Source organism: Meriones unguiculatus, chromosome 1 (assembly GCF_030254825.1).
Source record: "Meriones unguiculatus strain TT.TT164.6M chromosome 1, Bangor_MerUng_6.1, whole genome shotgun sequence".
Taxonomy (NCBI): domain Eukaryota; kingdom Metazoa; phylum Chordata; class Mammalia; order Rodentia; family Muridae; genus Meriones; species Meriones unguiculatus.
In genome coordinates, this window is record NC_083349.1 from 145,263,391 (window position 1) to 145,290,103 (window position 26,713).

The window sequence follows — 26,713 nt, forward strand, 5'->3', positions numbered from 1 at the left end:
TGCCCTTTGTCAAGGTATTTTTCTTTCTTTCTTTTCTTTTTTTTTTTTTTCTGTGTAGCCCTGGCTGTCCTGGAACTTGCTCTGTAGACCAGGCTGGCCTCAGACTCATAGATATCTGCCTGCCTCTCCCTCCCAAGTGCTGGGATTAAAGGCATGCAGCCCCCACCACCCAGCTGTTATTTTATATTTTATCATCAACAGAAGAAAAATAGTTCTGTTTTGCCTGCCCTTTTTTTGTGAGACAAGCTCTCTAGCTCAGACTGAATTCCACCTCACTTTGTAGCTGAAGAAAACCATCAACTCCTTATCTTCCTGACTCTGTCTCTTCCAGGTTAGTATTACACCGTATGTGCAGTGGTAGGGATTGAACCCAGGGCTATGTGCATTCTAGGCAGTCACTCGGCCAACTGGTTATAAACTACTATGTGGGTGCTGGTAATCAAACGCAGGTCTTCTGGACAGGCAGGCAATGTTCTTAACACTGAGTCAACTCTCTGGCCCTCTACCCCACACAAACTAACTAACTAACTAACTAACTAACAAAAATTGGGCTGTATGACACAAATTCAGTTCCCAGCATCCACATGGGGATGCGGGGGTGTGGCTCACAACTGCCTGTAACTCTAGGGACACAGAATATAGCCCACTCTTCTGGCCTCTGAGGGCATCTGCACACAAATGCACAGACACACATGTACACAGAAATGAAAACCAATCTTTAAAAACAAAGAAGTTGGGCAGTGGTGGCACATACCTTTGATCTCAGCACGTGGGAGGCAGAGGTGGGACGATCTCTCTGAGTTCCGGGACAGCCTGGTCTACAGAGAAGTTCCAAGACAGCCAGGGCTACACAGAGAAACACTGACTTTAAAAAATAAAATAAAAATAAAAACAAACAAACATGGAGAAGGAATGAGGGAGTCAGCTGCCCAGTATAATGAGTGAATGTGTGACTTATCAGCTGTGCTGTGGGGAATTTTATTTGGAGCACTGGGTGCTTTTCTACCCATGTCCTGCAAGGGCAGGGAACAAAACCAACAAGAAAAAATACAATCTGTAACTACATCTAAGGGGAAAAGGCTGTGGGAAACAGCCTGGGGACCTCAGTCATCCAGGTCCTCATCCTCCTCCTCTTCTTCATCCTCCTCCTCTTCCTCAGCGGCTGCCAGGGCCTGTTCCTGGGCAGCCTTCAGGGCCTGTTCCTCCTCCACTGTGGGGTCACTCATCTCCAGGATTTCCGGGCCGCTGGGATACTCCTGCTGAATCGGAGCTGGCAGCAATGGGTTGAAGTTCTCGGGGCTGTACTTGTGACCCCAGCCAATGTAGAGGTTCTCAAACTTCCTGGAGGAACAGGGAGACATTGTCTTTGAGGGTGAGTCTAAGTGTGGCATAGCATCACTGCAGGGTCGCCAGCGGGCAGGTGAAAGCACACACTAGGTGTCTCTGTCTGCCCACCCCACACAGGTTTACTGAGCATTTGCTTGATACTCAGCAGATCTAAAGCGCACATGCTGTCCCAGCACTCAGGGAGGCAGAGGCAGGCAAATCTGTGAGTTCAAGGCCAGCCTGGTCTACAGAGTGAGTTCCAGGACAGCCAAAGTTACACAGGGAAACCCTGTCTCAAAAAAATAAAGTGGCTATGCCAACAAGACAGAAGTGGACTGGGGACCTGAAGAGTGTATGTGTCTGTCTGTCTGTTGTCTGTGTGGGTTTGGGCACATGAGTGTAGTGCCTGCAGAGGCCAGAAGAGGGCCTCAGATCTCCTGGTGTCAGAGTCACAGGGAGCTGCGAAGCTGCCAAATATAGGTGCTGAGAACTGAACTCAGGTCTCCTGCAGGACAGCGCCTGCTCTTAACCACCACCTACTTTTTGAGACAGATTCTCATGGCTGACTGGTGGAGAACATGCTATGTAGACAAGGCTGGCCTCGGACTTGTATGCATCTGCTGGCCTCTGCTTCCTGATGTACTACCAAGCTCAGCTCTTCACCAGGTCTGGAGCTCACCAATTCTGCTAGGCTGGCTCACCAGAAGCTCCAAGGATCCATCTGCCTCTGCCTGTTGCCTTACCAGCACTGGGGTTAAACACATGTGGTACTGCCCTGGCTTTTTCATAGGTCCTGGGAATCAAACTCAGGTCCTCCAGGCATGGGCAGCAGGTAGTTTGCCCATCAAGCCATCTGCTCGGCCTCTGATGTCTTCATCCATCACTGATCATTTCAGAGTCTATTGGTTCCTGGTCTCATGTTGTCACCCACCACCAACTCCCTTCCTTTACTGACTTCTTACATCACTTCAGGGAGCCACAGAGCAGATCTGGTCCAATTGCAGTCGCCTGTGTCTCCTGAGCCTTGTTTGATGACTCAGTTCACACTCTGTCTTGGAGTATTTCCATGGACACTAGAGGAGAATGTGTATTCCTCTGTTTTGGGGTGGAGAGGCTTTGATTTAATTTTAGTTAATTTCAATTTTAAAAATAAAACTGATACTTAATTTGGTTATTGGAAAACCTCCAAGGAGTCCTGGAACAAGTGGGTGCATGAATCTGCTTCTATTTCTTTTCTCTTTGTGGGAGTATGTCACCATGTGCCCCAGGCTGGCCATAAACTGGAGCTCCTCGTACCTTAGCCTTCTTGGTGCTTAGATAGTAGACGTGTATCTGTAGACTGGCTACAGTTATTTTCTTCTTCCCAGTGGTAATAGAGATTGAAACCAGGCTCTCCAAACACTTCACTGCTGCGGGATGGGCCCCAGCCCCTCACTGGGGGATTCTAGGGAAGTGATTTACCACTGAGCTGTAACCTCAGTTCTTTATCTTGAAATACATTCTAGGTGCTCAACCTAGCCTTAAGCTCCCCCTGCAGCTAAAGCTGGCCTTGAAACACCCTGTCTTTTTTCTGTGTTGGTTCCTGATTACCTGAGCTTATTGGAAGCAACTCTTTATGATGAAAACTTCAAATCCAAACGGAGATTCATTTTAGTGAAGAACATGTTTCATATTTCAAAGACTTGTTATGAAGTAATAAAAAATAGACCTAGATGGTGGTAGCACACACCTTTAATTCGAGGACTCAGGAGGCAGAGGCAGTAGAATTTCTAGTCTGGCCTACAGACATTCAGGACTACATAGAAAGACCTTGTCTAAAAATTGTGAGTTGCAGCTGGAGAGATAATTTAACAGTTAAGAGCCTGCTCTTCCAGAGGCCACAGGTTCAATCCGCATAGCAGCTCACAATTATCTATAACTACAGTTCCAATGGTTCTGGCCCTCTCACACAGATATACATGCAGACACATGAAATAAAAATAGATGTCTCTTTTTAAAAAGTGAAATGAAAAGGCTAGGGGTGTGGCTCAGTGGTAGAGCCCCTGCCTAGAATCCCCCAGTGAGGGGCTGGGGTGTGGCTCAGTGGTAGAGCCCCTGCCTAGAATCCCACAGTGAGGGGCCGGGGGTGTGTCTCAGTGGTAGAGCCCCTGCCTAGAATCCCACAGTGAGGGCCTGGGATGTAGCTCAGCAATAAGGCACTTGTCTAGAACAGGCTAAAACCCTGGGTTCAATCCCAGCACCACAACATGAACAGTCACCCTGAACCTCAGGCTCTCTGCTAGATGTTAGAACTAGAATTTTCTTCTTTGCCAGATTCTCAGTGAGCCCTATATATTCCATATGTAAAACTGGTCTAGAATATTTCTTCTGTCTGTCCCTCACTGGTATTTTCTTTCCCTGTGGATTGTAGATTGAAGATTGCTTCTCTCCAGAATTCCCAAGGACTCAAGACACTTAATTAGGAGCTTATCTGCTTCCTAACAGGCTACTGGCTAGCTCGGGTGGGAGAGTGTTGTATGAATGATGACTGCACTTTCTCTACCTGCTCCTACGGATGCATCCATGGCTATGTTTTCAACAAGGGCCTGGTGTCTGGCACACAGCTGCCAAATAGTGACATTCAGAAGTTTCTCTCTTTTCTTTTCCTTCTTTCTTTTTGGTCTTTTGTGACAGGGTTTCTCTGTGTAGCCCTGGCTGTTCTGGAACTCTCTGTGGACCAGGCTGGCCTGGAACTCAGAGATCCTCTTGCTTCTGCCCTCAAAAGTGTGTGCCACCACGCCCAGCTCCAGAGTTTCTTGTAGAGCCAAGTGTGGTGATATATACCTGTAATCCCAGTACTCCAGAAGCTGAGTCAGGGGAATTAGAAGTTCAAGGACAGCCAGGGCAGCATAGTAAGACCCCAGGTTAACAATAAAAAGGCTCTTCGGGGGCTAGAGATACAGCAGCACAGGCCAAACAGCCCAGAGCTGATCCTGGAGCCCGTGTAAGAAGTCAGATCTGGTGGTGCACATCTGTATCTTGGCACTCTTACTGCGAGCTGGGAGGCAGATGGGAGAATCTTGTGTGGGAGCTCAAGGAGCTAGCCTAGAGCACACAGCACAACACAGCACAGAAACAGATAGAGACCCTGCAGCAATTAGGTAGGTTACCACCCACGCCCGTGACTTCTGACCTCCACTTGCAGATGTGGCACATGTGTGGGTGTGACACACACGCACACACACACACACACACACACACACACACACACACAGATTCTTAGGCACATACAGTGACACACGCCTTTAATTCCAGCACTTGGGGGCAGAGGCAGGCAGATCTCTGAGTTTGAAACCAGCCTGGTCTACAGAGCGAGTTCCAGGTCAGCCAAGACTACACAGAGAAATAAGGTGTGGCTAAAATAAGAAGGTTAGAAAAATCTTAGTCTCAGATTCCGAACAAAAAAATAATCGACAAGAATATAGTTATACATATCAAGTCCCCATGAAATTCCCTCAGGACTCAGCCAGAACTCAACGATGCAGTACCCTCTGGTGGACAGAGCTGGTTTCGCAGCCAAGCTAGTTAGGGATTTAGAAACAATTGAAAAGTAAGAGTGAAAACAGAGGAAGTGGGGTTGGGGGCTGCAGCTTGTCAGCTTGTCAATGCATATATTGACTAGAGATAGAGACAGACAGACAGACAGAGTCAGAGTCTCTGTGTAGAGTTGGCTGGCCTGGAACTAACTATGTAGGCCCGGCTGGCCTCAAACTCACAGAGATCTGCCTGCCTCTCTGCCACCAACTCTTGAGGTTACTGCCATGCCTGGGAGGGCTGTGAGCATGGACTCTGGCAGGTAAGATATCTGTACCACAGACAGGCCCCTGGGTCTAAGTGAAGTCGTACTTGCCAACGGCGTAGGCGTAGGCCCCCGGCCAGAGGTTGGAGCGCACAACGGCCACCGAGTATTGAGGGCTGAGGCTGCAGGAGAGGCGGGTGGTCCAGGGCGACAGGTGCATGATCTCTGTTGTGAGAAGGACAGGGAGGGGCAGCGGGGCCAAGGCTGTCCACAGCCTGCCTTGCCACGTGGGCAGAGAGAGGGGATGGAGGGGACCAGGCAAGAGCTACAAATCCCACCGAGAGCCCTGACTCTCTCTCCTGATGTGGCCCCAAGGAAGCCACTTTACCTGTTGTTTCTGTGACCCTTCCAAGGAAATAAGGACGCTCGCTCGTGTCCCTTCCCTTGCTGGGTGGCAGTGAGGTCTGGTGGCCACCAGCAGGGAGCTACAAGCATTCTCCTGTGGGCTGCACCGCTTTGGAGCAGGGTGCTGTGTGTAGCTCATGCACAGAACCGGGGCCACCCCAGCCTTGCCCCTTCCTCCAAGAGCCAAGAACTCATAGAATTCCTGTGATGAACACAAAATCCAGCTCCCGGCTGCCTCTCCTGAGGGAGGTCCCTAACTCTCCCTTTCCCAAGCTCTAGTGGGCCTCAAAGACTGTATCCTGGCTAGGTATAGGGGCACACATAGTAATCCCAGCACTCGGGAGACCAAAGAAGATTGCTTAGAGTTTAAGGGCAACCTGGGCTACAAAGTGAGGCCCGCCTGAAACAGCAACCCCTATGACAACCCTGCCCCCCAAAGATAGAAAATTAGAGAAGAGACTCTGTCTCAAGACCATGATAATTATCACAAGCCAGACAAGGCTCAGTGAGGGGATGAACACATTCCCTCAGATGTGTGAGGCTTAAAAACAAAAAACAAACCTACAAAAAGCTGAGTCTTCAGCTAGACCGATGGCTCAGAGGTTAAGAGCACTGGCTGCTCTTCCAGAGTTCCCGAGTTCAATTCCCAGCAACCACATGATGGCTCACAAGCATCTATAATGAGACCTGATGTCCTCTTCTGGCGTGCAGGCACACATGCTGATAGAGCACTCAATAAATGAATATTAAAAACAAACCAAAACAAAACAGGGTCTTGCCCATCGTAATGGTGCCCACCTTTAATCCCAGCACTCAGGAGGCAGAAGCAAGTGGATCTCTGTGAGTTCGAGGCCATCCTGGTTTGGGATAGCAAGTTTGGGACAGCCAGAGCTACACAGAGAAACCCTGTCTTGAAAAACCAAACCAACAAAACCAAACAGGGTGTCATGCAGCCCAGGCTGGGGTCTTAGACTCCTTGTGTAGCTGAGGGTGACTCATGTCTGTTCTCATGCTCATGCTGGGATGACCGACTTGTGTTCTCAGTCTGGCCCGATGCCCACTGCACATAAAAAAATACCCACTGAGGCTCAGAAAATGGGTGACACCAGTGTTTCCAGGGGCTGCTGCTCTCCCCACCCCACCAACACTTAGCAGGCTGGCACTGCAGCTACCCCAAAGGGGGACTTACCTGCATCTTCGGAGAGAGGAGTCAGAAGTGGGGGACCAACCTCCTGCTCCACCTCCTCTGCCCCCTCATCCGCCTTCTCCTCCTCCTCCCCGAGCTCCTCCTCCTCCTCGCTCTTCTGCAGTGGGTTCACCCACGTACAGCGGCCCTGGAGGAGCAGCAGGAGAGTCAGTTGATACGCCAGGAGAGAGCCTCACCTACTGTGGGAGAAGGTGAAGGGACAGACAGGCCCTAAAACACTGGGCCTGTCCCTTAGCTATCAGCTGAAAGGGCTGCCAGTGCTGAGCGGGTGGCCCCAAGTATGTGCCAGCAACTGCTATAGCGCAGCAGCTTCCAAAGCTGGTCACACTGTGGAGAAAATTGGCCTCAGTATTTCTGCTCGGGGATTGCTGTTACTCAATAGTGGGAGGGTCACCTGTGCCTCCCTCACCGGATTGCCGTTGGGCTCTGTCAAGTCAACAAGCACTCCTGTTGGTGTCTCTGTCCCTCTTCTCTCTTTCTCCATCTGTGTGTATGTGTCTTTGTGTGAGAGAAAGAGAGAGAGAGAGAGAGAGATTGATATCAAGGAAGCATTCTACTGAACTATAGTCTCAGCTTTGTTTTGTTTTTGTCTGTTTTTTGTTTTTTTTTTTTGAGACAGGATTTCTCAGTGTAACCCCTGGCTGTTCTAGAACTTGCTGTGTAGACCAGCCTGGCCTCAAACTCGCAGAATTCCACCTGCCTCTGCCTCTCTAGTGCTGGGATTAAAACATCAGGCCCTGTTGTTTTAAACACAGGGTCTTATTTGGTGGCCTTGACCTCCCTCTGATAAATGATAGCTTTTTGACTAATAAATACAGGCAGGCACCCAGCCTGCAGCTACCTCCCATTTCCTCAGCTGTGAACTGGGATCAGTCCTTGTCCTGATCACAAAAAGACTTATGTTAAGCAAGTGTGGTAGCTTATGTCTGTTGTGCAGTTTGCTGCTGCTGCTGCTGCTGCTGCTGTATCAGCTTGATACAAGCTAAAGTCTTCTAGGAATAGGGAATCTCATTGAGAAAAAGCCTCCATCAGATTGGCCTGCAGACAGGTCTGGGGGGAATTTTCCTGATTAATGATTGATGTGGGAAGGCCCAGCCCACTGTGATGGTGCCATCCCTGGGCTGTATAACAAAGCAGGCTGATTCAAGCCATGGGGAGCAAGCCAGTAAGAAGGACTCCTCCATGACCCTGCTTCAGACCTCCACCCAGGCTCCCGCCCAGACTTCCCTCAGTGGATATGCAGCCAAATAAACCTTTTCCTTCCCAAGTTGCTTTTGGTCCTACTGCTTATCATAGCACTGAAAAGCAAATTAAGACACTTGCAGTCCAGCACTTGCTAGTCCGAGGCAGGAGGATCACCATGAGTCTAAGGCTAACATGCAATACAGAGACTGTCTCAAGAAACAAAAAAGAAGGCAGGTGTAGTGATGCATGCCTGTAATCCTAGCACTCAGGAGGCGGGGGCAGGCAGATCTATTTTACGTTGGAGGACAACCCAGTCTACAGAGTGAGCTCCAGGACAGCCAGAGCTAAATATTGAGACCCTGCCTTGGAAAGGAGAAAAAAGAAAACAAAAGAAACAAAAAAGTTAAGAGGGATTTATTTGAATGTAATCAAACATTGCAGAGTCAATAACAGCTGATTGAACAAATCACTTCACTAGTGAATTAATTAAACGTTGCTTGCTGGTCCAGTGAGACAGATGGTTTAGTGAGTAAAAGCGTCTATGGAAAAGCCTGAGTTCAAGTCCCAGGACCTACATGGTGGAAGGATCTAACTCCCAGAAGTTGCCTTCTGGCTTCCACTAACACAATAAATAAATAATAAGTTAAAATGTGATTTATAAGTTTCTTGCTCAGACTGGAGAGATGGCTCAGAGGTTAAGAGCACTGGTTGTCCTTCCAAATGTCCTGAGTTCAATTCCTAGCACCCACATAGTGGCCCATGACCATCTAGAGATCTGGTGCCCTCTTCTGGCCTGCAGGCAGAATACTGTGTAAATAATAAATAAATAAATCTTTAAAAAAAAAGTTTTTTGCTTCCAGCAATCGTCATGGAATGACTAAGGATCCAACAGGCGCTCAACATGAGCATCACAGTTTCCTGTTCCCAACTCAGAAATCCTAAACACATGCTGAGCAGCGGAAGAAAAAAGGCCATTAGTTCCAGTATCTGTTACTGTAGCAGGTCTCCTCAGAAACCATCCAGCAGCAACCCTGGCCCAAACCTATGAGAGTTATTCTGATTTTAGGCAGAAATACCCACGTGTTCAAATGCTCAGTGCTGCCCTCGCCTGTCCTGGGGCCTAGTGAGGGGTCTGAGTGCCTGCCACCTCCTTATAATCAGAAAGACCTGAAGGTCCCCAAAATCCATCTGACCCCAAAGCTTCTGTTGGGAGATTACCAACCAACCCCTATTCAAGGAAATAAGGAGGGCATGAGAGGTGGAGGAGCAAGTGATGGGTGAATAGATGGATGGACAGATGATGGACAGATGGATGGGTGGGTGGGTGGATGGGTAGGTGGATGGGTGGGTGGATGGGTAGGTGGGTGGGTGGATGGGTATATGGATTAGTAGACGGTTGCAGGAAATTTGACCCCATTGTGAACTCTGAGATTGTGAACTTGTCTTTTGTTTGGTGTGGCTCAGCCCTAGCACACACCTTTAATCCAAGAGCTTTCTGTACACAGGATTTAATGAAGTTAACCCTAGGTCAAGAGGTAGAGCAAGAAATCATTTGACAGGGATTAAGTAGAAAGGGGAGCATTGAGTCGAGGGGCATTTAAGTCAGTGTTGAGAAAAAGAAGGAGCTCTTTGGCTTTTAGCTTTTTCCTCCTGGGCTAACAAGTGAGCTAACAGGCCTTCTCCATCTGGGATGTGAGCTGAGTAAGAGGCTTTTTCCTCTGGGATGTGAGCTGAGTAAAGGCCAGCTGGGTGCTTTCTCTGCCTCTCTGAGCTGGCAGGTTTTCACTGGCTCCTGAGTCTTTAATGGTACTATCAAACTCCTGGGATTTTCTTTCTTTAAAACAACAGTAGATGGCTGGGTAGACGAATGGGGTGGATGTATGAATGGATGAATGGACAGACAGCTGGTTTGACAGACCAGTGGATGAATGAACGAACCAATGGATAGACTGGCAGGTTCATGGATAATAGTTGGAAGGGAGGGTATGGGTTGAGAGTCTGGGTGACGGTTAAGTAGATGAATGGATGAGTTGGTGGGTGGATGGATGGGTAGATCACTGGATAGACAGATTCAAGGGAGAAGGATGGGTAGATGGGTGGATAGACCAGTGGGTAGGTGGATGGATCCGTGGCTGGATGGTTGGGTAGGTGGATGGACAGACAGATGGACGGATGGACAGATAGATGGATGGGTGGATGGATATGTGGTTGGATGTCTGGGAAGATGAGTGTGCAGATAGATGAGTGGGTGAGCAGAATACTGGACGGATGGATGGGTGGACGGATGGATGGACAAACAATGGCTAGTATCACACAGATTCTGGCCTGGCCTGGGGCAGGTACTGGGCAGGGTACGGGGCGGGGAGCTCCATCCTTACCTGCTGCAGGATGTGCTGCTTGTGATGTACCCAGTTGGCCATGGAGTCCACGAGTTCCAGCACAGGGATGCCTTCAAAGTCGGGGTTCTCCTCGAATGAGTCGCGCCCAGCGCCGCCCTCCTCCTCTTCATCGCCCTCCTCCTCGCCGAACTGGTAGAAGCCCAGCGGACTGACGTGCGTGGCAGCCGAGATGCGCGCAATTTGCGCCCGCAGGTAGTTGGCCTCGTTGCCCGGGAAGGGGGGGTAGCTGATGACCGGCGTGTCCAGGAAGCCGGTGAAGAACTTCTTGATCTTGCGCGCGCCCACGATCTGCGCGGGCGTGACGTGCGGCAGGCGCGTCCACGGGCGGCCCGGCTCGTTGCACACGAAGTACAGGTACTTGTTGGTGCCGGTGCGGCTCTCCTCCTTGGGGACGACGGGCGGCGGCTTCCACTGAGGCTTGGGCACGGAGTCCACCACCTTCTCCTCATCCTCCTCGCCCTCCTCCTCACCGTGCGTCTCCAGGACCTCGCCTCCCTCCAGCTCCTCCACCTCCTCCTCTTCGCCTTCCTCCTCGCCCTCGCGGAACTCCACCTCGGCCACCAGGTAGCTGCGGCTCAGCCCCAGGATCTTGCCCCAGAAGCGGCACGTGTGGATGGGCTGCTGCTCCACCAGCTGCCTCAGGGCCAGGAAGATCCGGAAGCTTTCGTCCGAGCTCAGCCCCACGCCCGCCTGCTCGAAGTAGAAGGCTGTCTCCATGATGTTGGGCACCGGGCTGTCATTCTGCGCGAGGACGGGAGAAGTGGGTGGGAGAAAGGCTGAAGGCTTCCTAGCCTGACTCTCCTGCCACGGCTAAGCCACCACTTTGGAGAATGTCCTCAGGGAGGGGGTCCCTTGGTGCAAAAAAAGATGAAGAGAAAACCCTTTGCTCTTCATCCTGACAGAAATAAAGGATGTGAAGCCTGGAGCCGCAGAAGCTCTTTGGGTACCAACGGGCAATACAGGGGTGGCCATACTCTGCACCCTAACAGTAATCGGGTGAAAGGCTTAATTAGCTCACAGAGACACTGCTGGATTGCCTTACTACTCTGGCCTTCTTGTTCTACTGGGGGGGAAAAAGCCACAATGGTGCCACATATCTTCAAACCCAACACTTGGAAAGCAGAGGCTGATGGGTCTCGGTGAGTTCAAAGCCAGCCTGGTCTACATAGCAAATTCCAGACAGCCAGGGATATATATCATCCTTTTCCACTGTGTCCATGAAGGCGGGTCGGGTGGAGGATGGAGGGTGGGGGGACCAGAAAAGTGACAAGGACCCTGGGGTGGGGGTGAGGAACAGAAGTCGGGAAGGAGTGGAACCTGTGTCTCTGGCACGTGGCCTCCGCAGGTCACCCACCAAGGCGCTTGCCTTGCTCTAGAGATTGCCTGTCGCTGGCTCAGCAGTGGGTCACGGGCCTTCAGTCTAGTCTGCTGTGGCCTGAGCTAAAGCCACTGAGAAACAGGCTGATCTGGACCTCCAGCTGGTTCTAGTCATCTTTGGAGTCTCAACCTGCAGCTTCACATGGTATCTTCTGTGTGTGTGTGTGTGTGTGTGTGTGTGTGCGTGTGTGTTCCACTTTCCAAACCTCTTTCTATTTGCTTATTCCTATGCAATTAGAATTGACATTTGGGATGTGATAGACACTTCATACTAAATATTACACTTTCAGTATCTAATATAGTTCATTCACTTTACCAGCAAAACAAAAAAAAAAATATCCATGGCAGAATTAGAACTGGAAAAATAATTATGTCCCCTTTCATGACTCGTGTCCGCTGCTTGCATTTCGCCCCCCTCATCCCGATAGCCGGCCCCCTTGTTCTCTTTTCCTCCTGTTGTACTGTGTCCGCACATTTGTTTTACGTACATCATGCCATATTCCACCCGTGAGGGCAAACACGTGGTGTGTTTTCCTTCTGAGGTCTCAGCCTCACAACAGTATATGTCCCAGGTCATCCACTTCCTGAAAATTGAGCATTATTCCATCACACATGCTGCACGTGCATACACACACACACACACACACACACACACGCACCAAAGTTTCATCCAAACTAGGTTGATTCAAGCCTTTGCGATAGTGAATAAAGCAGTGATAAACAGGGGACAGTGGAAACGTCTCTGATGGGGTAGAGAGAGTTCTAGGGATAAGCCCAGAAGGGAAACCGCTGAACCATATGATGGTTCGATTTTTAAGTTTTGCAAAATCTCCAAACTGATGTCCACAACGGTTGTGTTAATCTTGACCTCCATCAACAGTTAACTGAGGTTCCTTTCCACATCCCTGCCAACATTTGTCAGATTTAATGAGAGCCATTCTGATGGAGGTGAGGTTAATTAATTTATGGTTGTTTGAGAAAGGGTCTCTCTGTGTTGCCCTGATTGTCCTGGAACTCACTCTGTAGACTAGACTGGCCTCAGACTCAGACATCTGGCTGCTTCTGCCTCCCCAGTGCTGGGATTAAAGGTGTGCCCCACCACCACCTGTCTTTTGTTTCAAGTTTTAAATTAAGGTCTTCAATCTGTTTTGAGTTGGTTTTTGTATAAGGTGAATATGAATCTAATTTCATTCTTTTGTTTGTTTGTTTGGTTGGTTGGTTTTTTTGAGACAGGGTTTCTCTGTGTAGCCTTGGCTATTCTGGACTCGATTTGTAGACCAGGCTGGCCTTGAACTCACAAAGATCTGCCTGCCTCTACCTACCTGAGTGCTGGGATTACAGGAGTCTGCTGTCATAACTGGCTTTTTTTTTTTTTTAAGCTTACCTCACTCAGTATTCCCATCCAAGTATTACTCAGGCCCAAGCCTGCTTAGCTGAGATCAGGCACATTCAAGGTGGTATGGCTGTAGACTAATTTCATCCTTATGCAGTCAGAAATCCCATTTTGCCAGCACTGTTTCTTCATTAGGTTTTTTGTTTGTTTTCTCCAAACTATGTGTCTGCCTCCTTTGTCAAAACCTAAGCAACCATCACTTTGCTGTTCAGCATCCAGGTCTCCAACTCCATTCCAGCGGTTTACCTGTCTGCTCATGCCCGCATAGGCTGTTTCTCATCATAGTGCTATACTATGATTTCATTTTATGCGATATATCGTGGCCATCTCCTTTCCCCTCCCCCAGCTCTTCCCAGATCCTCTAACCTTCCTACCCACCCGCCTTCATGTTGTCTGTCTCAGAAAATGGGGACTGTGATAGCTCTGTCAGGGGCTATCCTTGGAACTGCTCTGGCTGTGTGGTTTTGTGCTTCCACATGAATTTGATGGTTTTCTCTGGGTAGTGCTGGCTGTCCTGGAACTCACTCTGTAGACCAGGCTGGCCCCAGACTCTTGGACCTGCCTGCCTCTTCCTCCCATATGCTGGGATTAAAGGTGCTTGCCACCATGGCCCAGCTGTTTCTCTCTCTCTGTCATTTTTTAACCATTGATTTTGTATCCCAAAACTTTACTGTGTTTATTGGGTCGAAGAATTTTCCAGGCAACACAATAGGTACTTAATCATGCCAGCTGGGTGGTGGTGGCACACACCTTTAACCCCAGGATTTGGGAGGAGGAGGTAGGCTGATCTCTGAGTTCAAGGACATTGGTCTCCAGAGTGAGTAACAGAAGACAGGGAAACCCTGTCTAGGAAAAAAAAAAATCACACCATCTGCAAAGAGATAGTTTGACTTTGTCCCTTCCTATTTTTATTTTTATCCCATGTCTTTCTCTTGTCTAATCACTAAGCTATGGCTTCAAGCAGTGCGGTGAATAAGAGGATGAGCCTTCTTGTATCAATCCTGATTTTAGAGAAATGCTCTGTTTGAATTTATTTAATATAATGTTGGTTGCAGGTTTGCTGTATAAAACCCTTTGCTATTTTGATATATGTCTCATCTATTCCTAATGTCTCTAGAACTCTTATGATGAAGGCATGTTGAACTTTGTCAAATGCCTTTTCAGAGCCAACTGAAATAATTATGCGTGGTTTCTGTCCTAGAGTGTTTATAGTGTATCACATTTATTGATTTACATGTGTTAGACCAAACTTGCCATTCTGTGTATGATCTTCATGTGTTCATGAATTCAGTTTACAAACATTTTAAGAATGTTTGCATCAAAGAAATCAGTCTGTAGTATCTTTTTTTTTTTCTTTTTCTTTTTTGGGGTTTTTTGGTATCCAGATAGTATTGGCTTCATACAATCAGTTTGGTAGTGTTCCTTCACTTTCTATTTTGTGGAACAGGTTAGGAAGAATTGGTGTGAGGTCTTCCATAGTGGTCTGGCAGAATTCTGCGTTGAACATGCCTAGCCCTGGGTTTTTCTTCAAGAGAGGCTTTTTACCAACAGCTTTTTATAGATCTGCTTAAGATTACGCATGGTGGCACATGCCCTAATCACAGCACTCAGGAGACAGAGGCAGGTGGGTCTGCAGAGTGAGTTCCAGGACAGCCAGGACTATGCAGAGAAACCCTCTGTTAAAAAACAAAACAAACACAAACTCAAATTCTTCTGCTTCTGGCTTATCCAGCCTTTTCATGTGTTAGCCTTCACAGTAATTTCTAATACTGTTTTGTATTTTGCTGGAGTTAGTTGTAATGACATCCTTTTTGTCTCTAATTTTATAAATTTGTGTCTTCACCCTTCTTTTGTCAGATTGGCTAAGGGCCTGTGTATCTCACCTCCTTAAAGAACTGCTTCTTTATTTGGCTGACTTTGGGTACTGTCCTTTGCTTTCAATTTCATTCAGTTCTTCCCTTCTTATTTTGCGCTGTCTGCTGTAATGAAAGTTTTGTTTTCTTCAAAAACTCAGTTATGTTACGTAAGCATGTTTTTGTCTTAATCCCAAGTGTGGGCTATGGGACTGCCTTAAGCTTGTCCACAGCTGATAACAGCCTCTTGCAGCTCTGAGAGGGGTGTGGTCTTTGCCAGCTGGTAACAGTCTCATGCGGGCTCAGAGGTGTGTGATTTTTACCAGCTGGAGTTAGTGGAATTCTGAGGATTCTGGGAGAGTATAAATACGAGAGCCCCAAGAGCGAGAAGGGGTGGTGGCTTAGAGGAGAGAGTGGGAGAGAATGCTTCTGATAACCCTTCTAGAAGAGGACTGCTTGCTGCATTTGCTGGTCACCTGGACTGCTGGATATTCCGATGACTGAGATTGGTATTGCCCCCAAAAGAAGCCGAGGACCCTACCCAGATGGAAGAAGTAAAGAGGTTTATGTCACTTTTCCTTCTAACCTTCTTTCTCTCTTACCTAAGATTGGGAGGTTGGAAGGGAGGTAGAGGCTTTAAGAACCCCAAATAAAGTAGAGTTAAAAATAGCAGTCTGTGGTTTGGGATTGGCTGCTCTTGCTTTTGAGATGGGGTGCACCATTTGGTTGCTTATCCAATGCCTCTCAGCTTCTTTAACACTTATCACCATCAGCTTTCCCCTTAAGAGGGTCTTGGCTGCACCCTAGGGCTTTTTTGTTTTCATTTGTCTCTGGAAATTTCTTCATTTCCTCTCTGACTTCTTGGATGACATGCTGTTCATTCAATCGTGTGTTTAGATTTCAAATGTTTTTGTAGTTTCTATTGTTGATATTTAGGGTTTTGTTTTGTTTTGTTTTGTTTCTGACAGGATTTCTCCTGGACTCACTCGTAGACCAGGCTGGTCTCAAACACAGAGATCCACCTGCCTTTGCCTCCTGAGTGCTGGGATTAAAGGCTGCACCACCACCACCATGTCTTGATTTTTAGTTTTATTGCATTGTGATCTTCAAGGAATTCTTTCCCTCTATCTTTCTTTTCTTTTTTTAAAGATTTATTTCTTTATTACGTATACAATGTTCTGCTGCATATACACCTGAACTCCAGCAGAGGGCACCAGATCTCATTATAGATGGTTGTGAGCCACCATGTGGTTGCTGGGAATTGAACTCAGGACCTCTGGAAGAACAGCCAGTGCTCTTAGTCTCTGAGCCATCTCTCCAGCCCTCCCTCTATCCTTTGAGACTTGACTTATGTCCTCTGATATGTCTGATTTTGGAGAAGATCCCATGTACTGCCAAAAGTCAAATCTGTGGGGTGAAATATTCTGCATATGGCTATTAAAGGTGAACTCATGCATAGCATATTTTAGCTCAGAAATGTCTGTACTTTTTAGTTTGGAGGACATAGCTAAATGTGAGAGTGGAGCATTTGCTGGTGGGGCTGGAGAGACCGGCAGTTAAGAGCACTTGCTGCTCTTGCACACACTGGACTTTGATTCCCAGTATGCACTCCGGGCTGCTCACAGCCACCTGTGACTCCATGTCCACGGGGCAGCTAGCTACATCTGGCCTCCAAGGTACCTGCATACATGAGAGCATACTCCACACATGTGCATAAATAAAAATACATTTTTGAAAAATTGCAAACCACTATTTTGTTTGTTTGTTTTGTTCTGCTTTCTGAGACATGGTTTTGTTGTGTAGCCCTGGCTGTCCTGGTACTCCCTCTGCAGACCCCGCTGAAAAGCACCGTTACTTTGCCATGATTTCCACACGGTGTTCATGTAGCCTTAAACGCTAGATCCTGCCTTGGCCTCCCGAGTGCTGGGATCACAGGCATGCATCCCTATGTGCAACCTCACTCGGTCTTTAAGCATGACTCCAGCTTGTTTGCCTGCTGTCACTGGCAGTCTGAAAAGTGCCTGCTAATGCAAGCATGAGGACCCAGTTCCATCCCTAGAACCCTGTAAACAGTCTGGTGTGGTGCTGTAGGCTTGTAATTCTAGTACCAGGGAGGCAGAGGCAGAGGATTCCTGGATTTATTGGTCAGGTAGCCTAGTTAAGGTGGCCAGGAGGGAAGATTAGGGAGCAAGTATGGGGAACTCTTTGGGTCTGTTTCTGGCACAGGCAGTTACACTGATGGCTATCACTTTTCTTTTTTGTTTTAAGATTTATGTTCTGTATTACATGAATGCTCTACCTGCACGCACACCTGCATGCCAGGAGATGGTTGTGAGCCATCATGCGGTTGCTGGGAATTGAAGTTGGGACCTCTTGTGCCCACATTACCCTTGAACTCAGCCATGTAGCCAAGGGTGGACTTGAACTTCCAAACCTTCTGGCTCCATGCCCTAAGTGCTTGGATTGCAAGTATGTGCTTCCACAGCCAGTCAGTGTGGTGTGGTGGGGGTGGGGAGGGTTGATGCCAGCGCTTCCTGCGTCCCAACTAAGCACTCTCCCACTGAGCTAGGTCCCCAGATGCTTTTTCAGTTTTGGGAATCAAACCCACAGCCTTTTGAATACTGGGCACTCTTTCTGCCACTGAGCCGCATCCTCAACCCCTCACTAGGGGATTCTACGTTTAACCACCGAGCTAAACCCTCAGATTGGATTTTGGGAGGCATACGGGAGGGGATGTTAGGATGAGATCTCCTAGCTGGGTGATGGTGGTGCAAGGCCAGCCTGGTCTACAGAGTGAGTTCCAGGATAGCCAGGGCTACACAGAGAAACTCTGTCTTGAAAGCAAACAAACAAAATGTTTTATGCGTATGCCTAGTCTGTGCACCCTGTGTGTGTCTGATGCTCTCAGAGGTCAAAAGAGGGCATCCCCTGGAACTTTCCCATCTGATTTTTTTTTCCTTAAAAATGGGATCTCATGTATCCCAAGCTATTTGACCAGATGGTTTTGAGCTGTCCTGTGTGAGTGTGAGACTGCTGAGCTGTCTCTTTAGCACCAGGTTAGACCCTTAAAAATATCATAGTTAGCCAGGTCACACCTTTAATCCCAGCACTCGGGAGGCAGAGGCAGGTGGATCTTTGTGAGTCTGAGGCCAGCCTGGTCTACACAGTGAGTCTAGGACAGCCAAGGCTACACAGAGAAACCCTGTCTCAAAAAAAAAAAAAAAAAAAAAAGAAGAAAGAAGAAAAGAATATAGTTACTGAATTATTTGATTGGAGGGCAGCTCTTGTGAAGTTTGCTTTCTCTTTCCACCATGTGGGTGGGTCCTGGGCTCTCAGGTTGTCATGCTTGGTGGCAAACACCCTTATTCACGGCGTCATCTCACCAACCCATTTCATCCAATCACAAATAAATTGTTATATTATTATTATTATTATTATTATTGTGATAACACTTCACCCTGAGCCCTGGGAGACCCATCTGTGTAGCCTGTGTTAGCCCTGACTCACAACACTCTTGCCTCGGCCCTCTTGGGCTTTTCCACCAAAACCAACCAAACTACAACAAAACAATGCAAAAACAGGCCATTTGACCTGGAACTCACCAGGTAGCCGAGGATGAGCTTGAATTTCACTCCTTACACCACCAAACCCAGGTTACACAGCGCTGGGGATGGAATCCAGGGCCTTGCGCCTGCTAGGCAAGCGGTCAACTACCTTGAGCCGTGTTCACAGCACCCCACCAAAATTGTAGGCATCACCCGATTCAGGAACCAAGGACTTAACTACTCTGAGCATGGTGGAATATGGGTGGGAGTGTTCTTAGCATGTCTTAACTTATAAATGGGGAAACTGAGGCAGGAGCTGAAGAAGGAATGGATTCTGAGTTGAGAGACGCTGGAAGGCAGTAGGAAATGTTTGTGGAGAGGGAGGGACAATGAATCGTTCCGGTGAAATGAGAGACCGGGCTTCTTCACCTGACAGCCAGAGACAGCTTCTGGAAGGCCAAAGTACTTGTTCCACGCTCCTAAGCCTCATGTGGTGCCCCAGATACTCCTCTGTTGGCACTCAAGGCCCTCTGCTGGCCTCCCCAGGCACGGTAGATACCATGTGCATTGCCAGTCACTTTTGTTTCCACCTTAGCACAGGTTGTGACGTGGACCAGTGTGTCCTTCTCGGTCCGTGCCCCCCCTCCACTGCCCCCTAGTCTCCCCTCCCGCCTGCCCACACCCCACTCACTCACCACTTCCTCTTCCATTTCCTGCTCGCCTTCTCCACCTCTGCTGAACAGAGCCTTTTGCTTTTCAGCCATCTCGTAGGTGGGCTGCATCTCAGGGTCATCCCGAAGCGTATCCAGTTTAGGGTGAAACCATTCCCACTGCGTGGTGCGGTTCATGGACTCCAGAATGGACAAGGGATCTTCGGGCCGCTGGTTCAGGATCTTGGTCAGCAGGTTCACCAGGTGCTCATACCTGCCTTCCAGAGCAGGGGTCAGGGGATGGGATGGACACTCGCTCAGTGCATTGAGCCTACTGTTCTGTGCCTGTCCCTCTGTCTATTGCTAGGGACACAGAAGGGAACAGAAAATGTTCCTGCCTCAGTGGGAGTGACATTCAGATAATAGACACAAATGGCTAACTATAGCCAGGATGGTGAGACTAAGCTCTCCCTTCCAGCCTTCTCTGTAACAGGATCTTACTATGTAAGATTGGCCTTAAACAAGAAATCTGCTAAATGGCCATAGCCAATGCAATACGGCATGAAAAGAAAAGAGGGAAAATATATTAAAATAGAATAAGCAAAATTGTTGAGGCTCATAGGTCCTCCCTGGGGTTGCAGGAAGATCTGAGGATGGGAGTGTGCCTGGCATACTGGAAAAAGATGGAGGTTTAGGTAGCGGGAACAGAGAGAGGGAGGGTTGAGAGTAGAAAAGAAAGCAGAGTCGTAACAGTCCCATGGCAGCTTCCACAGTTAGTCCAGGCACCATGCTATGGGTTTAAGAGCAATTTTTGAATTCTTGCAACAATTCTCACACACACACACCAACCCTCCAGATGAGGGAACTAATGCTTAGGAACCCTGTAGTCATGGCTCAGCACCCTTTGAAGCCAGGCTGGTCTCATCCCAAAGCACTTACATGAGCCTTTCTGCTGCATGCAAACCGCTCTGTGAAGTCTCAATTGCGTGGGAAGTGGGGAGGACCCACGCTGCCACTGGGAAGGTAAAGAGACTGGGCTGGTCAGGTAGCTCAGTGGTTAAGGTGCTTGTCTAGCTTGCAGGATGCCTTGGATTCAAGCTCCAATACCGTAAAGTAAGTAACAGGACTATCTTAGAGGGAGCTGGAGAGATGGCTCAGCGATTAAAAGCACAGGCTCTTCTCCAGAGGACTGGGTTCTGTTCCTAGCACCACCATTCAGTTTCAGAGGATTCAGTGCCCTCTTCTGACCTCCGAAGGCACTGCAAGCATGCGGCATACTTAACAAACATGCAGGGAAAATACTCATGCACTCTAAATAATTTGTAAAAGCATCTTTAAAAGGCTAGAAAGACAGCTCTGTGGTTAAGAGCACATACTGCTCTTGCAGAGAACCAGAGTTGCCACCACCAGGAAGCCTACAACTGCCTCTAACTCCAGTTCCAGGAAAGAAATGCCCTCTTCTGACCTCCACAGGCAGTATGCACGCACACACACACACACGCACACATTTAAACAGATAAAAATGGAAAAAGAGGTGAGACAGCCCCAGGGCATTTTAGGAAGGAACTCTGAAGTTCTCATGACCGGAAATGTGAGCCAGATGAGGTGGCACACGTCTGTAATCCCAGCACTCAGGGAGGCAGAGGCAGGCGGATCTCTGTGAGTCTGAGGCCAGCCTGGTCTACAAAGTTGAGTCCAAGACAGCCAAGACTATACAGAGAAACCCTATCTCAGAAAAAAAAAAAAAAAAAAAAAAAACTTTTTTAAAGAAAAGACTGGAAATGTGTTGGTGAAACACATACAGGTTAATTTTGGCTGGATCTGGGGCCCGAGGGAGACAAGTGAGGAATGGGTAGAGACTGTATGGGCAGTGCAGGGTCATGCCTCCTGGCTGTCTTCTTTCAGACACTAGGCATAGCAGGTTCTTAGCATGGAAGGGACAGAACCAGCATGTGCTCCGGCCAGCCTTGTGTTTCCTTTTCTTCTTCCCCCTGTGGTCCCGCATATGACAGCGCCCTTCCAAGCCCCCTGCGTTTTGTGCAAGGTGTTATCCCCAGGCCCCCCCCCACGTCCTAAGTCCTTCCTAAGTCCTTCTCATTGACCATGCCACATTGGACAGCATTCTCTCTAACGCGCTAACAGGAGGGGGCGGGGACAGTGACTGCAGCTCAGCGACTCTGACAAGCATCCTCCTTAGGGAGGCTAGCAGACAGAACAGGGACCTGGGAGCCAGATGCCTTGTTCTAGAATACTGGTTCTACCCACTTCTTGGCTGTGTGATTTTAGAGCAAGCCAGTCTCTCTGGCTCAGCGTCCTCCTGTAGTAACAGGTGGAGTGGCTGTGATTAGATGTTATTTCTCCCTCAGCTCTGCTAGGTTAGATGCCCACAGAGACCCCACACCCGAGGCAGCCTTGGCTAGAGCCCTTCCCAGCCTTCTGCCCGCTTTCTCCACCCTCCACCTCCTCTCACAGGCTGAGGTTGCAGCTCACGCTGGTCTGCAGCAGGTAGGCCTTGGCATTCTGCACTGCCAGCTCTCGGGGCTCGGGGTCAGGCATCTCTCCCATGAAGGGCATGAAGCCCAGATCAGAGGACCCTAGGTTGAGGGCAGGGTCGTCCCTCAGGTAGGGTCCGTGATGCGTGGCCTGGTTGAACAGCTGTTCCTCTCCTGGGTACATGTTGAATTGGCCCAAGAGGCCGGCGCCCGAGTCCTGGTAGGAAGCCTCCAGTTGTTCTAAGAGGGCCTGGCCCTGAGGGAACTGCATCATTCTGCTCTCATCCAGGTAAGCCTGTGGGGAGAACTCCCCGGGAAAGCCAGGCGGGAAGGTCATGGACTGTTGGTACTCCAAGCTTTCGTCGCCCTGATTATCTGAAGACAGGCTGGACCTCTGTGGCAAGTGGAGGCCAGTCCCCAGGTCCTGACTGTCCTGACTGGCCCTCTGTGGAGGTCGGCGCACCCCATCCTCCGGGATATTCAACAGAGGCTGTGATGAGTCTCGACTCCGTGCTCTTTCTGAGCTTTGGGAAGTCCTCCGGCTTTGGGAGGAGGGGTCTGAGTTGGGGTTGGGCAGTGGATCCCCCATGACTCGAAAAAGTGTGCGGACCTGTAGAAGGAAGCTAGCTAGTGCTGGCTGGGCCTGCACCCCGCCTGCCCTGCCGTTAGATTATCAGCGCGGGGCGCCTGCAGCACAGGGAGCAGTGCGCGCAGGCGCAGTCTAGCACGGGGCTCTGATTTCAGGGTTTCTAGCCTGCGGCAGAGAGGACACTGTAGCCACACCCTGAGTGCCACCTCCTTTATTTGTGTTAAGGCAAAGCTCCAGGTGACCCCGTCCCGCCCCTCCCCCCAAACTCCCGCAGCTGTCAGCTGTTCCCCTTGCTCTCGGGCTCCCTGGCCTCCGGGCTGGAGGTCTTCAAGACTTCGTCCACAGCATGGCTGAGGCTTTGCGGGCTCCGCTCATCCTTGGAGCTCAGCCCGACTGCTGCTGCCTCCTGGTGGCGGGAGAAGGCAAGGGGCAGCAGGTCAACAGCTGGTCACACCCTCAGCCCACTGCCCAGAGCTCTGCTCCTGCCTCCCTCTGCATCTCTGGCTGTTGCCCCTACCTTAGGCAGGGGGCCCTCGAGACTAGAGTCCAGGAGTGTGGTTTCGGCCAGCCCTGAATCGTCGTCCATGCTGATGAAGATGGCCGGGGTCTCACTCTCGGGACCCTCCTCCCGGTATTCCATAGCTTCCTCAACCGGTGTGGGGCCAGTTCGCGCTGTCCCAGAAGGTGTTGAGGACACGGAGGGTGCGGGCGCCACGCCTGTGGGCTTCAGCTTCTGTTCCTCCTCCAGCTGCCGCTTCAAGGCCTTCTCCTGAGCCAATCGCAGGCCGATGAGGTCCTGAGGGGGCCGTGGGGCAGGGGCCGGGGCTAGAGCCAAGGGCTCCAGGTCATCCTGGGGAAGGAGGGCCACTCAGCTAAGAAAGGGCACGTTCCCTCCTCCTCCCCCCATCTCCGGATGGAGGAGACTGAAAGCAGGGAGGGCACAGTACATAGTCTCTCCATCCGGATACTGAGGGGAGGGTGGGTGGCCATTCCCCTTCACCAGGTTCGCAATCTTGGGTGACTGTGGGTTAGCAACTGGGCCACATTGCCCTCACCTCCTCCAGGGGCCCTGAAGGTGCTTCCTTGACTTCCGGCTCCTGCTTGCCGCTGGCTTCCAGGATGGTCATGATGGAGTTGGGGATGTGTGCTTGCTAGGGAAAGGGAAATGCAGAGGCCAGGGCTATAGCGAGCTCTGGCCAGAGGAACCTCTCAGCGCACCCTATACCCCACAACTAAACCCTTCAGAGCTCTCCTGCTCACTTGGGTCCACTCTGCCACTCAGGTACCTGGTGGGGGGTGAAGGAGCGCACATGGGCCAGCAGCGGCTCCCGGAGCTCAGGGCACTTGTCAAAGACCGCACCAAGCTGCTGCGGAGGTAGCTGCAGGATGACCTGGAAGCTCTGGGGCTTAGTTCGCTGGCAGCACTTGATGAAGCCCTCCCATACCTTAGGGTACTTCCACACCTGTGGGATGGGGGAGGGGGCATTAGGCACAGGCCCAAGCAGCCACATCTTTCCCACAGCCACAACCCAGGGCCCCATATGCTGCCAGTTGACAGCGTACTCCAGGCTTCATACACCTGCCTGCCAGAAACTTGCCTTTCTCATACGAAACTGTACTAGGACATGAGCCAGGGAAGAGGGGGGACCCTGCCTCCAGTCCCTAGGTTAGCACAGCACCAAGTGCCAGGACAGCACCGCCTCAAGCTGTTGTGGTAGGCACCTCTAGCTGGTGCCAGTAGCTACATAATAGGCTTGGGGTGCTGCATAGGGGCAGCCTGTGGTCTGATCCCAGCTTCGGATGGAGGATGGACTCGATCATTTGCAGAGTATTTCTAGTTGGTGTTACATGCTTGTAATCCCAGCACTTGCGAGGATTCAGGCAAGAGGATCACCACAAATCTGAATTCTTGGTTATTCTGAGCTACAAAGCAAGACCCTCACCCTAACCCCCTAAAAGAAAACAAAAAACCCAGCCCTAATTCTAGTCTCTTCTGGATGCTTTCAGCTGAGCTATGTGCCCTGCAGTGCCCAGAGGTGAGGTAAAGGCAGGCACCCACACCTCTCCTACCTCTAACTAGGAGTCTCCCTGAAGCCAGTTGGACAGAGCTGGGAGAGAACACTGCAAGAAGTAGGGCAGGTGTTCCAGAGATAGTATTCTGAGATTTGCCCCACTGTGGCTGACTGCTGGAGCTAAGGACAGGTTACCTGCTTCATGATGAGTCGGGCCAGGATGTTCATGACGAAGCCCCCCAGGCGGGGATACATGGTCAGGGACTGGATGACGGTCCTCATGAGCAGCATGGGCAGAGGACTTTGCTCCATCAGCTGCTGCATCACCACAGCTAGCACTTCCGAAGTGTACACATTCCGCTCCGCAAAACACAGGTTGGTGGCTACGAGGAGGCGGAGAGTGGGCCTGTCCTCTCTGCCTCGATGTCCCCCATAAAGTGGAAACCCCACTCCCCAAGCTTCTCCACCCTGAGCACAAAAGGCTCTTTATGAGGATGCTTAATGGTCCTGCTCCTAGAAGACTGAGATAAATGCATCCAACCCCTGAATAACCCACGGTGGACCAACTGCAAGACCACAGCTTCTTCCCTGAGGACAGCCCCAGCGAGTGGGCTGGAGAGCACCCTCTAAACTCTGGGGCCTGACCTAGCCTAAGGAGAGTGGCTGTAACCCACTACGGGGAGGGGGGGGGAAGCTGCTGACAACCCTAGCACCCACAGAAGAAGCGGATGGGTCTCTGACAGAGGCTGACTGAAATATGAGGGTCTGTGACAGTGCATGGCAGATGTAAGGGACATGTAGCAGAGTAACAGAAGGAAGGGTAAGAGGTAGTGGTGGGAACCAGGACGAGGACCCAGCTGAGAGCAATGCCCACAGGATGTGGGAAGATGTCATACTGAAGAAAGCCTGGAGCAGACCTTGCTTGGGGGCTAGCTCCTGAGAGTAGGTTGGTAGTATCAGGGTTGAGGGACGATCCCAGGAGATGCCTCTAAAGTCCTTCCCCAAACACCACTGGCCATGTGAGTGTGTCAACCAGGAAGTCTTTATTGAGCCAGAAAAAAAGACCCCAGTCCCAATCCCTGAGAGGCCAATGGAGGGGAGGGTGGTCCTGAAAGGAGGCTAAAGAGAGGGAGGCACTGCAGCAGATGCACAGGCTGAAGGGCAGAGAGGCCTGCCAGTACTTGAGGAGGAGGTGCCTGTTGCTCTGTGGAGATACGCTCCACTGCTGCCCAAATGGACCCTGACACAAGTCTACCCAGCCTCCTCTTGTGCTTCTCACTCAGCCTCTAGCCCTTCCCAGTCAGCAGCCCAAGGGGTCTTCTGAAAGACCTGTTCTCCACCCCAGAGGCTGCAGGAGGCCAAGGCCAATTTCCTCTCTCACTTGGAAACCTCTGCTCAGCCCTAAATCTGACCAGGCTCAGCACACTATCAGCTCACCCCTACTGGTTCTGTTCAATAAAGGTAACCCCATTTCAGGAAGCCCTTCCTTAGTCCCAGCTAGGCTGGATCAGGGCAGTCTGTCCTAGCTGTGTTGCCAGCACTGTGTTGGGACTGCTGATTGGTTGGGCAGGAGTGCTGGGATTCCACAGACCCCAGGAAAGGCAGGGTTTTCACTTGAGCAGATGGCTGAGAGGTGGTGAGAGCTGTGGGCTGCTGGGGTTCTGCAAGCCTAGAGGTTGTGCACTGGCAAGTGTTCCCAAAGAAACTTCCACAATCTACTAGCTTTTGGCTGGACCCTTTTTTCCCCTCTTTGTGACTGGATTTCTATTCTGGATCCAAGATGGCTGTGTGTTTCCAAACCCCTTCAAATTATGCACAAAGAACCCTTAAAAATGGAGTGTTGTGGGGCCAAGATTGTTCTCATTGCATTTAAAGGATCAAGGCGTGGCTAGTGGTAGAACACTTAGCTAGTCCATGTGAGGCTTTAGATTCTTTCCTATCATTGTACAAATTGAAAGAAAGAATTTGTTTCTGTGAGTCTACAGCCAACAACCCTGGAGCACTACCTTTGAGACCTGTCCCCAATCCCTTCCCTTGTGGCCTTCCTTGGCCTGTCTTCACAACCCCTCTCCTGCCAGGAGCTGCTGAGGAAGGCTAGGAAGGCAGTCCCTGAAGCAGCCACTTCAGGCCAGACAGGAAAGGTAGGGACAGAGAGGAAGCCACGCTGAAGTGAACAGAGAGGATGGGTGACAGGCAGGATCCCCTCTTGGGACAGAGTTGATCCTGGCCCACAAGTTTCTGGGGGAGGGAAGAAAGGAAGGAAAATGGTGTCTTCCCAGGGGAGGCTCATGGGCAGAGCCCTTTTTGGTTTGGGTTCAGCTTGGTTCAGGTTGTGTTACATGACTAGCTTCTGTGTGACCCTAGCAAATTATTTAGCTCATGTGAACTCCGTGTCCTATCTACACCATACTTACTAGGAGTGTGTGGGCTCATGGCACGAAGGGAGAGCCTGGCAGAGGACACTTGGCAGACTGTCACCAAGCCCCTGCTATGGAGGTCCTC

At 50.1% G+C, this 26,713-nt stretch overlaps 2 protein-coding genes across 6 annotated transcripts in view; both read right to left on the reverse strand.

The window, feature by feature from the left end:
- Positions 1-918: 918 nt before the first annotated feature.
- Rsph6a (radial spoke head 6 homolog A) lies at positions 919-22,224 on the reverse strand. Of its 3 annotated transcripts, XM_021642207.2 has the most exons (6): positions 21,589-22,224; positions 19,164-19,392; positions 10,280-11,041; positions 6,699-6,843; positions 5,212-5,329; positions 919-1,341 (listed from the first exon to the last, which is right to left on the reverse strand). In XM_021642207.2, exons 1-6 carry the CDS (start codon positions 22,197-22,199, stop codon positions 1,104-1,106), a joined length of 2,103 nt encoding a protein of 700 aa, XP_021497882.1. In that variant the 5' UTR covers positions 22,200-22,224; the 3' UTR covers positions 919-1,103. The 3 variants fall into 3 exon arrangements, with proteins under 3 accessions (XP_021497882.1, XP_060232875.1, XP_021497883.1); XM_060376892.1 differs by lacking the exon at positions 10,280-11,041 and having other exon boundaries at positions 946-1,337; positions 21,589-22,199; XM_021642208.2 differs by lacking the exon at positions 10,280-11,041 and having other exon boundaries at positions 946-1,341; positions 21,589-22,199.
- Positions 22,225-22,395: 171 nt separating this feature from the next.
- Sympk (symplekin scaffold protein) overlaps positions 22,396-26,713 on the reverse strand; it is a 30,587-nt gene continuing 26,269 nt past the window's right edge. For 2 of the 3 annotated variants that reach the window (XM_021642134.2, XM_060368819.1), the window contains 5 exons: positions 24,407-24,594; positions 23,486-23,662; positions 23,255-23,350; positions 22,717-23,049; positions 22,396-22,605 (listed from right to left, as the gene is read on the reverse strand). In XM_021642134.2, the coding sequence (XP_021497809.1) occupies positions 22,477-22,605; positions 22,717-23,049; positions 23,255-23,350; positions 23,486-23,662; positions 24,407-24,594 (923 nt within the window). In that variant the 3' untranslated portion in view covers positions 22,396-22,476. The remainder of the gene's footprint in view (positions 22,606-22,716; positions 23,050-23,254; positions 23,351-23,485; positions 23,663-24,406; positions 24,595-26,713) is intronic. The other variant, XM_021642135.2, reaches the window with a different exon arrangement.

Bases quoted from the DNA above. Each gene is read 5' to 3' on its own strand.
- Rsph6a (XM_021642207.2), bottom strand. From the start codon at position 22,199: ATGGGGGATCCACTGCCCAACCCCAACTCAGACCCCTCCTCCCAAAGC. The intron at 11,042-19,163 runs GTGAGTGAGTGG...GTCCTCGCGCAG, and splicing joins AGGAAATGGAAGAGGAAGTG to AATGACAGCCCGGTGCCCAA. The intron at 6,844-10,279 runs GTAAGGATGGAG...CTGCTCCTCCAG, and splicing joins AGCAGCACATCCTGCAGCAG to GGCCGCTGTACGTGGGTGAA.